At 34.6% G+C, this 12,381-nt stretch overlaps 1 protein-coding gene across 2 annotated transcripts in view; it reads right to left on the reverse strand.

Annotated features, from left to right (window-relative positions):
* myom2b (myomesin 2b) overlaps positions 1–12,196 on the reverse strand; it is an 89,531-nt gene extending 77,335 nt beyond the window's left edge. The window contains exons 1-6 of one of the 2 annotated variants that reach the window (XM_087278806.1): positions 12,081–12,132; positions 11,070–11,180; positions 7,647–7,704; positions 7,257–7,411; positions 5,153–5,239; positions 836–924 (exon numbers count right to left, since the gene is read on the reverse strand). In XM_087278806.1, coding sequence (XP_087134932.1) covers positions 836–924; positions 5,153–5,239; positions 7,257–7,411; positions 7,647–7,704; positions 11,070–11,155 — 475 coding nt within the window. In that variant the 5' untranslated portion in view covers positions 11,156–11,180; positions 12,081–12,132. Of the gene's footprint in view, positions 1–835; positions 925–5,152; positions 5,240–7,256; positions 7,412–7,646; positions 7,705–11,069; positions 11,181–12,080 lie in introns of both variants that reach the window. The other variant, XM_087278807.1, reaches the window with a different exon arrangement.
* Between the last annotated feature and the right edge of the window lie 185 nt (positions 12,197–12,381).

Raw genomic sequence — 12,381 nt, forward strand, 5'->3', positions numbered from 1 at the left:
AGCATTCGTGTGGGTCTCCTCCGGGAGCTCCGGTTACCCCCACAGTCCAAAGACATGCGGTACAGGTGAATTGGGTAGGTTAAATTGTCCATAGTGTATGAGTGTGTGTAGGTGTTTCCCAGAGATGGGATGCAGCTGGAAGGGCATCCGCTGCCTAAAAACTTGCTGAATATGTTGGCGGTTCATTCCGCTGTGGCGACCCCGCATTAATAAAGGGACTAAGACGACAAGAAAATGGATGTAAGTTAGGTTTTATTTTGTCGTTTGGTGTTATTATTATGTGATTGTGATTAATTGTGGGACCCCCTTGAAAATGAGATGGTACATCTCAAGGGGTTTATCCCATTGAAAAAAATATCAAACACTACAAAATAAAATGCTTCATTGCTGCAGAAGGCGCAGTAATATTACCCAGTGCCTGAAAATAGTCCCCAGCTGGATAACCACTATAGGTAACAGTGCTGTGTAATATCATTGCGCCTCCTGCAGGCATTAGATGGCAGCAAAGTTCTGTGATTTCTACGCTAGAATAAGTATAAAGTTCTTAGTCATATCAGCCTGAAAAAGAACAACTTTTCATTTTCTATAATTTTTTGTACACAATGTAACGACTGAAGTGTCAAGCGCTTAATTAGGGAAATTAACTAAATTATTAGTTTTTATTATTTAGGCGAGATGCTAATGGTCTAATCCGATTCAATGACTTATGCTAAGCTAAGCTAAAAGTGCTCCAGCTAGACCCGAAGATTGGCTGAATGGATCGAAACTGCTTAAATCTAGGTAAAAAGCGGAGTGTTCGTTTAAAAAACAGAAAATATGAGAAAAAAAAGCTTACTCTTCACAATGATGGAGGCCTGGGAGGAAGCCTGTCCATGCGAGTTTGAGGCTACAGCCGTGTACATTGCAGTGTCATCAGTTGCACATCTACAAAAGCAGACATAACTCATTCACAGGTGTCTACAGCTTCAATCAATACACGGCTGGATCGCAACACCATCTTCACCCACTCCACTAATTAATCAGTCAATAAATAATCAGCAAGATTGCAAGTTGATTGGATATATGCCACAGTCATTTCCTAATTGACATTTGGAAAGCACATAAAGTGCTTCCCCATCATGATGGATAAATTGGCAGTTAACTAATGCTCTAATGTCAAGAGGATAATTGCTCCAAACTAAATGCTAATGTAGAGCAGCGCCTGTTTTTCGAGACGTGTTCAACACCGGGGAGGCTTTGAGGCTTGAATGGCAACAGGAGACGCGAGGGAAAAGAAAATGAGAAGACTGCAATGTGACCTTCGGTGTGACCGTACTATTTTCAAGCCGGTTCTCCTGGCCCCTGGGGGTCTTAAAAAGCATGGCTGCTTGTCAGAAAAAATGAAAGGTTTGGTCATTTTAGGGGAAATGCGGAAAGCCAAGATTCACCTGTGAGGTTTGGCCTTCAAATGCAAGAAGCCGTCAGGAAAGTGACATAAAGGCCCCTGAGTTTTTGTGGCACTGACAGGCTGACAGCAGTGAAAGTCATCTCTCTGTAAGGCGCCGGAGTGTCAGATGACACCAAACTCAGCACTTTGACAAGAACAGCTGACAGGATCTCAAGACGTGGGCGGCGCACCAACCAGCCCTGGACTAAATTGGAAAAGTTCACTTGCAATCCCATTGACATGACTGCCTTTTGTGGAAATTCACTTCTTAGTCATGTTTAATTGTTTTTATATAAATGAATCTCAGGAAATCTATGAAAAAAAAAAACATCATATGGATTACATTGCTAAAAAGTAAAACTTCTTATTTTGTAAATGTAATAACCATTTCCTCTGAATGTATATAGTGCATCTGGAAAGTATTCATAGCGATTCACTTTTTACACATTTTTCTTATGTTCCAAAATGGATTAAATTAATTTATTTCCTCAACATTATGCACACAATATTGCATAATGACATTGTAAAAAAAAAAAAAAAAAAAAACACATGTATATAAGTATTCACAGCCTTTGCTCAATACTTTGTTGGTGCACCTTTGGCAGCAATTACAGCCTCAAGTCTTTTTGAATATGATGCCATAAGCTTGGCACACCTGTCTTTGGGAATTTTGCCCATTCCTCTTTACAGTACCTCTCAAGCAATAACAGGTAGTATGGGAAGCAATGGTGTACAGCCATTTTCAGATCTCTCCAGAGATGTCCAAAAGGATTCAGATCTGGGCTCTGGCCGGGCCACTCTATGATTTTAGGATTTATATATACAGTTGAAGTCAGAATTGTTAGCCCCCCTTTTTATTTTCTTCCCCAATTTCTGTTTAACAGAAAGAAGATTTCCTCAACACATTTCTAAACATAATAGTTTTAATTCATTCTTGATAACTCATTTATTTAATCTTTGCCATGATGACAGTAAATAATATTTGACTAGATATTTTCAAGACACAGCTTAAAGTGACTTTTAAAAGCTTAACTAGGTTAATTAGGTTAACTAGGCAGGTTAGGGTAATTAGGCAAGTTACTGTATAACAAAGGTTTGTTCTGTAGATTATCGAAAAAAAAATTGCTTAAAGGTGCTAATAATATTGTCCCTAAAATGTTTATTATTATTATTATTATTATTATTATTATTATTATTATTATTATTATTATTATTATTATTATTATTAAAAACTGCTTTTATTCTAGCCGAAATAAAACAAAGAGGATTTTCTCCAGAAGAAAAAATATTATCAGACATACTGTGAAAATGTCCTTGCTCTGCTAAACATCATTTGGGAAATATTTCAAATATCAAAGGGGGCGAATAATTCTGACTTCAACTGTATATACGGTATTTCTTAACATTGTTTAAGAAGTTGTGTATTTTATCAATTTTGTATTAACATTGTGAATGTTTTTGTATTACTGTCTTTAATTTTTTTTTCATTTTGCACAGTGTTTTTTTTGTAATAATATTAATCATAATCATAATAATCATCATCATCATCATCATCATTAAATAAATAAATATTTTTTTCAAGGTCAATTTTTAAAGGTCAATATTACTAACCAATATTACTAAAAATATATACAGTGGAATTGAACCAGAATTTGGCAAAAACCCAAACAATACAAACATAAAAATTAAACAAAACAATTTTTTTTTTCAAAAAATGAGCTGTGTAATAACAAGGGAATGACACATGGAGAAAGAACTGAACTACTGAAACGTAATTAATACTTTATATCAGTGGTCCTCAACCTTTTTATTTCCACAGACCGGTCAACGCTTGACAATTTTTTTTTTTGCTCCGTGGGTTATAGATTGCTAGGCGACCATCAACCATTTTATTAGAGGAAGACAGGCTGAGAAAACATTGCTGTTTGGGTGTTCTGTGTTTGTCTGAGATAATTAGTTTTCCCGATATGCGAATACTCCATACAAGCTGAAGCTGATCAGTCATTTCTTGTCACGTGACTCAGAGTGCGCTCACAGGATTCATTCAACTGGGTGCGTCTGGTCAGGAAGACGCGAGTGCATCACGCTGCTTGCACACATATCCATTGGAAACAAGGTACTTGTGCGAACTCTAGAAAAGACGCGATATGCGAAGGGCCCCTAAAAGGCCACCATGATTTGGAATCTTCATCAGTTGATCTTCTTGGCAGACATGCTGAATTCACCTGATTTGTTGACAAATAGATTGTGGATCTATTCCTTGCCAGTTCGTGAGTCCTTCACTAGGCTTTTTCCACTTAGGAAAGAACTTATTTTGCTGCTTGTGGGTTAAATTTGGGCGCTCAAGTGACCGAGATGTAAACAAGAAATTACGGTAATTTTTTTTAAAATAAAAGACTTTTCAAAATAAAAGATTGTTTAAATGATAAATAAAACTGAAATAATTCATGATTTCTTGTGCTGCCCTGTACCAATTGATTCATTGACCGGTACCGGTCTGCGGCCCGATGATTGGGGACCACTGCATTATATAAAAGGCTTTTTTGGTGATCGCACCTAAAAGAAGCCACTCATGTGAGCAATGAAGTCACAAGAATTGCTCAGGTGCGAGTTTTTCACTGACTTCAACAGAGTATACAGTAACTTCAACTTGTCTATCAAATATGTTCTCTCAAGGTTTTTTTTCTTCACTCCTATCAGGTGAAGTTTTTTTTCCCTCTCCGCTGTTGCCGCTGGCTCGCATGGTTCAGGATTGGTAGAGCTACGCATCGATGAATTTGCTCTTCAGTGTTTGAACTCAGTAATGATTTTAAATCACACTGAACTGAGCTAAACTGAACTGAACTGAACTTAAACACTAAAAACTGAACTACACTGTTCCAGTTACTATGACCATTTGTGTAAAGCTGCTTTGACACAATCTACATTGTAAAAGCGCTATACAACTAAAGCTGAATTGAATTGAATTGAATTGAATTGAATTGAATTGAATTGAATTGAATTGAATTGAATTGAATTGAATTGAATATGGGATTGAGTTCAGGGGATTGAAATGTCCACCCTGGTTTCATCTTCATTATCCTGGCAAGATGTTGGACTTAAGCAGCTAATATTCATTTACAATGACGAAAGGGCAGAGGATTGCTGAATAACTGTTGAGAGATTTCAACCGCTGTCTAGGCTTTCCATGCAATTCTACAGCTCCCTTTCTTCATGTCTTCAGTCCTTTTTCCCTGTGCTATTTTAACTTATTTTTAGACTAATTAGATTTGTTATCTTTGCATATATGGATTTCTTTGATTGTTACCAACATCCAGTAATAATGTCAGGTCAACAGCACTTTTAGATATATGTTTTCTAAGAAAAATGGTGACGTCGTCAGTATTTATTTCCTCCACTGTATATATATTTCTGGTCAAAAACAGGAAGAAAAAGAAGTCAAAGAAGAAGATGATGAAGAAGTTGAGAACCACAATCATTAAACCTAAAATAGATTAAATGTTGCATATGCAAATTAATTCATTAGACAAATGTTTATTTCATTTTTTAGTTTTTAAATCTCTCTGTAAATTCCCTTGCTTCTTCTAATGAGCTTAAAACCTAAGCCATGTCACCTATTGTCACACACTCAAGTTTGTCATTCATTCTGTTTAATACCGATCAACAGTAAACCCCATCCTGTCACTGCAGCACCAAAAAATCCCAACAATGTAAAGTTCGAATTACTTGAGGATGGTGAGAGAGTGGAATCCAGCATTACTCTCCACAAAGTACTTTCCAGAGGAAACGTCCAAGATGACATCATCCTTGAACCTGTTGGAGATAATTACAATATATGAATAGAATAGAATAAATAATAGAACATTGATACAATATATAAATATACTTTATCAATGATTTGAAATATTAAGAATTATAGACAAAGCATAAATGTTTCCCTGTAATGTTTTACTTGCAGTGGCCACTTTATTTGGTTCAACTGCTCGGAAATGCAAATATCTAATCAGCCAATCACATACCAGCACCTCTATACATTTAAGTGTGTAAATGTGTCCAAAACAGTCTGGAGAAGTTTAAACCAAGCATCACATTGTGAGGAAATGTGGAAATGGAGAATGGGGACGAGCTGAGGGTTGTGCATATATAAAAAAAAATACAGTAAATGCTGAATGAAAAAAAAAACTCATATCACGATAAAAGTCATCTCATATCCTGATAACAATATATACTCTTTAAAAAATCAGTTAATTTACAGTTTCAATACTTTGTGTTTTCTGTTTATTCACGGTTTTGAATTGCATTATGAGAGCTAGATCTCTGCTCTGTTGACATTTAATGTTAAAAATTCAACTCTACAGTTTAACAGTGACTTTTATTGACATTTTAGTAGTTTGAAATAATATAATGTATAAAAAAAATAACATTTAGAGAAATAAGTCTGTAAAATAACAGAAAATATACTGGAAGTTTATCACAAGGTTTTTGTAGCATAATATACAACCCCAATACAGACAATGAATCACTTTAAAGTTTAAACTATTGAAAAATATAAGTAATAAAGTCACTTTGTCCAACTTTTCAAGGTCAACGTTTTCAAGGAAAGGTTTAAGGCAAAATTTAAAAATAAAAACATGAATTAAAATGCGAAAAACTGTTAATATATATTTGTACAGTGTATTCATATATCATTCATATCATATTAGCATATTCATATATCATATTTTGTAATTTATATACATTGACCTTTCTTTTTTTACAATTTAAAAATTCTTACTTTAAAATGTTCTCATTTATATGTGATCCCATTTCTTACTTTAAATTAAACTTTGGGCCAGCCAGATGCTGGAAATATAAAATAAATTTTAATGAAATACAAAACACTTTTTAAAAAGGAATGATCATAGGCCGTGTAAAATATCATTCATATACTGCATTCATTCATTCATTTTCTTTTTGGCTTATTCCCTTTATTAATCAGGGGTCGCCACAGTGGAATGAACCGCCAACTTATCCAGGTTTTTACGCAGCGAATGCCTTTCCAGCTACAACCTATCTCTGGGAAACATCCACACAAACATTCACACACACACACACACACACCCATACACTACAGACAATTTAGCCTACCCAATTTATATTAAAGAGGGACTAAGCCGACAAGAAAATGAATGAATGAATGAATAATCACACACTGCCTTAATTCAAGAGCAAGGTGAAAGGGAGCTTTTTTTCGCCTCCCTCTCCTGAAATATATCTTACTTCCTTTTTCTAAATGCTACCTCCTATTGATCTGTTTTCCCCTGATATGTGATGTTTGTTTATGGTCGGTGGGGGTCCAATTTCACTATATGATAGTGTATGCGACTACATGGGCGTATATGTGACAAATAATGGCCTTTGATTGATTTAATATGTAACATTTATATCACAAAGCATGAAATAAATTGCTTTTATTTAGTAATGCGCCAGAATGAAAATTTAGAGCCAAAACCAAAAACTTTAGATGCACTTGGCCGAAAACAGAGACTAAAAATGTTTTTTGTAATAACTGTTTATTATTTTAATAAATAAAATTAAAGAAATGTATATAAGACCTTTTAAATTTAACTCAATAATATTAATTAATAATAAATTATTATTTAATATCAATTAATAATTATACTGATTTCAAAGAACATTTTTGTTTATGTTAAATGTATTATCGCAAGAAATATCACTATCGCAATCCTCAACAGCAATCTCGCATATTTTCCTATATTTTCCCAGTATCACACAGCCCTAATAATAACAACATTACATCTCCACAACTGGTTGTGCAAAGAAACCTCACCATTTGACATGTGGGGTGGGATATCCCTCTACGGTGCAGAAAAGTTTAATGGCGCTCTTCTCGAACACTGTGTGGGACCTCAGTCTAACCACAAATGCAGGGCCCCGGATCATGGACTCCTCCCGAATGTATTTCTCAGGCATCTTCCTCTCGACCTGATGAATCAACAATCAAAAGAAATCATCAACTTAAAGCGCTTTTGGCTCCTAAAAACTCTATGCTTGACAAAAAATATGTTCAGAGAACCTGTTAACCACTTGTCAGGTAACATCAAATGTCTTTAACATTCAGTAAAATACATACTAACTAACAAAAGTACTATATACCAACAGCATATCTAAATTAATAAATAAGAATATTGGAAAATAATGATCATTTATGGTGCATTACCACTTGGTGGACTCTCTTCTGTGTTTGGTACTGATATTTCACCTCTTCAGCCACAGAGCTAAATAAGACAAATTGTGTATACTGAAATATTAACACTGAGACCAAAACTTAACAGATGCAAAAACCTCTAAATGTTGTCTGAAATTAGCATTTTTATCAGGCTCTTTAGTGTAAGTTCAGTAATATTACGTTAATGGCAAAGAATAATTCCCTTTCGTGGTCTTTCAAGTGAAATAACTCAATATAAACAAAGGATGCTGAGAAAAATGTTCATTTTCAGAAGTTTTATACAGCACTTAGAGGTTTTTGCACCTAAACTCTTCAACTATAAACAGTATTATAAAAACATAAAGGAATTCAACTATCGGCATGAGTCAATAACATTTCATATCCTTTCATATTAATAATCGGTTTATAGACATGCAAATTATACAAACATAAACATGCATATCATTATTCATGCTTTTAAAGCAACACCTTCAGGGTAGTCTTTTGTGGAAAGAAAGAAGTAACCAAAGATATATACTGCACAATGTTTATTGTTTTTTGTTTGTTTGCTGGTTCATAATATTTAGCTAAAATTCTGATAAATTTTTAACAGAGCTGGACGATTTGGCCTAAAGTCAAAATCTCGATTAATTGAACATTTCAACTCAATTACGATTAAAGAATGATTATTTTATTTATTCAAATTTTTTGCTGCTGACAAGTTTTAGAGGCCGTCTAAAGGCATCTTTGGCGCAGCTTCCAATCATTGTCAATGTAGTGCAAAGTAAGCCTTAAGAATGAGTCCATCATCCTACTTGACCAGAGGACCAGATGTAGCTGCAAAGTTAACAGAGCGGGGTCACGTGACACGTAGAGAACGTAATTTAAAAAATCATCCTGGAAAAATTTGATCAATCATAGGTTCTGAACGGTTCGATTACTTTTCGATTAATCGCCAAGCCCTAATTTTGATCTTTTAACTAGGCCAACAATAAATAGCATCATCACAAGCAAAATGCTAATTTGGTGTAAGGTTCTATTTACTTAAAATACATATAGGGCTGCACAATATAATGTTTCAGCATTGATATCGTAATGTGATAATTCACAATAAAAACATCATAGGATATAAAATGTTGAGTTTGCATTGTAATTTATTGCTTGCATTTGTTTTAGATGCCTGGAATTGTATAATAATTTTAAAAGCATTCGGGAATAACAAATTGCACCACTTGTGACTTTAAAAACGATTCATTTAATTGAACTATTTTTATTTTTATCATTCAATTACTGTACGTGAATACTGTTAGACTCGGGTAATGATAAAACACTTTATTTTTGTTGTATCTTTTTCTTAATTGTATTTATAGATTGTTCTTAATTGTATTTATAGATGTGCAGATACGGAAATGCACTGCAATTGGCACAAACCACAACAGAAATGTGTTGGGGGACCCTAAAATATTGTATACATTGTTTATTAGATTTTATAGAGATGCAAACAGTAAACATCAAATTTATCAATTATTAACTAAACACATGCATGAAAATACAACACATTCAAATACTGAAATGCACTGCAAATAGCAAAGACCACAACAAAAAACGTTACGGGGAAATTTATAGACTGTTTATTAGATTTTATGAAGATGCACTCCCACTGCAGAATCGTCCCAATTGATCTAACATTATAAATTCTTTCTAAATAGAGATATTAAGTCATCTGGCCATAATCGCAATAATATACATTGCAAAATAAAAAAAATATCACAATGCTAGATTTTTCCAATACTGTGCAGCAACATTTTCACATAAACAATAAACCAGCATCTTTTTCCCTTATCTTCATATATTAAAATATATCTAATTCTAAGCATCATGTTATTTGATTACAATAAAATAATAAATAAGTAAAAATTGAAAAGGTTTTCAAGCTTACAAAACATGTAATCTAATATCTGTATTTAAATGTGAAACTGTTATTCGGTTATTTACTTTTTATGGCTCTTCATTTCAGTTTATTTTAAATACTTCGGTGTTCCAAGTTATTAGCATTTTTAGAAATATTATTATAATGTTTGACCAAAAGGTGGCACTGCAACAAGCACTTCCTGAAACAGTCCTGAATACACATTCCAAGTTTCATAACAATTTGCCTATGCGTCCGAAAAATATAGCAATTTTTTACATAATTCAAAATGGCTGATGGCCAAAATGGCTGACCTGGACAAATCAGACATTATTCGACTTGGTATGGTTCATCGAATGGAAAGAGACCAATTTTATGAATTTTGGTTTAAGGGTTGAGAAGTTATATTCAAAAAAAGCTTCTTTTTTTTTGTATCTACGGGCAGTACGCTGAGAAGTTGCAGGTAATTTCAGACCATGGTTGTGATAACACACACCAAGTTTGGTGTGAATACGTCAATGCATTACAGAGATATCAAGTCCATTTTCGCAACATCTATGTTAAATTTTTTCACAAGTTAATTGAAAATGGGTTATCTAATTAACTTAAACTCAATAACATTTGGTCAACATGGTCTGTAGATCAAGTGATTAAATTTTGGTGAAAATCAGACTAACGGCCTAGGATAAGTTTGTTCAAACCGGTTTTGAGAAAAATACGAAATGGCGAAAAAAAAAATAGGACGTAAAATGACATCATAGGGTGCGTTTGAATCGACTTGAGCCAAGGAATCAGAGGAAAAAAGAATTTGATTTTAGCCCATTTGGTTTAAAGGTTATAACAATAAATATAAGGGAAACTTTGGACAAGTGGTGGCGCTAGAGAGTTTGAGTTAAAGAGTTGTGGTTGTGGTCAAAGATCAAACTGTCCTCTATCAGTGTGCTAGTTTCCGCAAATGTCGCTAACAGTTAATAGGGCTGCCATAGACTCCCAGAGTGGAAGAAGAGGAAGCATGTCATCTAATTTCTGTAAATTTAGTATAATAAATGTCCTTAATATTTACACGATTGCTCATGTGAAACTGTTATTTGGTTATTTACTTTTTATGGCTCTTCATTTCAGTTTATTTTAAATACTTCAGTGTGACAAATACAGCCTGCAGTCTCTCTCTCTCTCTCTTAAATATGAGGTCACCTAAGCCGCATGCATAATTAGAACACAGTTTAACATGGAGTACAGCATGTCACACTGCAGGCCATGTCAACTTCCCTTAAGTATTTCATGTCAACCAGCCAGATGAAAAGTAGTAGTGACATAAAGGAAGGCTATCCATTATAGCTCAGCTACTGTTGGTAATGGGCTACATTAGCCGAGCTCCAACTGCTGGCAGATGAGGTTATGTGTTAAACATGATATTGTTACAGATGATGTTATGCGCTGCTATTTTTTTTAGAAGTAGTAGTATTGCGTAAGTCTCATTATTAGCCGTTGAAATTAGCTTGAGCTGCAGTATTTCTTCCCCTTACCTAGAGTACTCTCGAGCAATACATTTAGACTCTGTAGTGAGGTATTCTTGATCAAAATGCTTGTGTCTGGTAATGACTGCAGCCATGTTTGGCAACTTCAAGAAATCAAACCTGGAACATAAACATGCAGCATCTTTGCACACAAGACATAACAAAAAATGCATTCATTGATAGGTGCATACTCCGTATTCGGCATTTAAAATAATTTGGGACGCAGTATTGCAGTAAATCCAGAGTGTAACCCACTCCTGCTGTGATTTAGATGCTAGGAAAGTCGACCTGTTTGTGGTGCCGAAGAGGAGGGGGTGTTCTGGAGCTTTGGGCCACAGGGAAGCCAAACTTCACAGCAGTTTAAAATTAGAGGTTGGGGGTTGGGATCAGACAGTCCAAGGAGATGGGTACAGTATTCAAGGGTGATTTCAACTGTATACTTGAAGATGCATGCTATTATTTGAATATACATACTTAAACACAAAAAATAACCAACTTCTTATGAATATTCACCCACTATAAAGGCACAAATGATCTATGCTGCAAATCAAAATCCATAAAAAATACATTTTTTATATATATAAAATCACTCAATCATGCATAAACAACTCAAATGCAGTCACTTCATGACCCCACAATAGCATCAATGTGCACATCAAACATATTTATGCAGCTTTTAAGCAATATGACAAACAAATAATCAGTCTTTCTTTGCATAAATGCAACAATAATCATTCAAATATCCAATCATAGTCATTCCATCCAATAGGTGACACCACTTTATTGTTATTTTCTTCACAAATAAAACAATAACAAAGTGTAACAGCTATTCATTTAATCAATCATATCCACTGAAACGAACGTGTTATGAACTCCTTCAAAGTCAAGTGCAACTCTCACTCAAGCAAACATCCCACCAAAAGTCTCCTTCAGCTTTAACGATATTTAGATTTCTACAAGGACAACTTTCCATTATGGTTTGACAACGAAAAGTGTGGAAAAGGGGCCAAATATACTTACCCCAGGAGAATACAAGAGCGCGACGCGGAGGTAGATGAGCCTCTACCCGCCTGGGAGAAACCAGCTGATGAAAAGCAAAATATTACCCACGTGGAATGCTGCCTCTCCCGCATCCCATTTATGGATAAGCATAGGACTATATATAGCATTTACACTAACTTTCCACATCCTTTCGCACATGTTAAGATACCAGACAGACATTTAAGCTCGATATTGGCATTTAAATAGCATGGCTTTTTAAATAACAAGAGATTAGCCTATGAGTGTAATGGTGTGGTACTCTGAATTAGTGAAAAGACAC

This window comes from Danio rerio, chromosome 13, assembly GCF_052040795.2.
Source record: "Danio rerio strain M-AB ecotype USA chromosome 13, GRCz13ab, whole genome shotgun sequence".
NCBI lineage: Eukaryota > Metazoa > Chordata > Actinopteri > Cypriniformes > Danionidae > Danio > Danio rerio.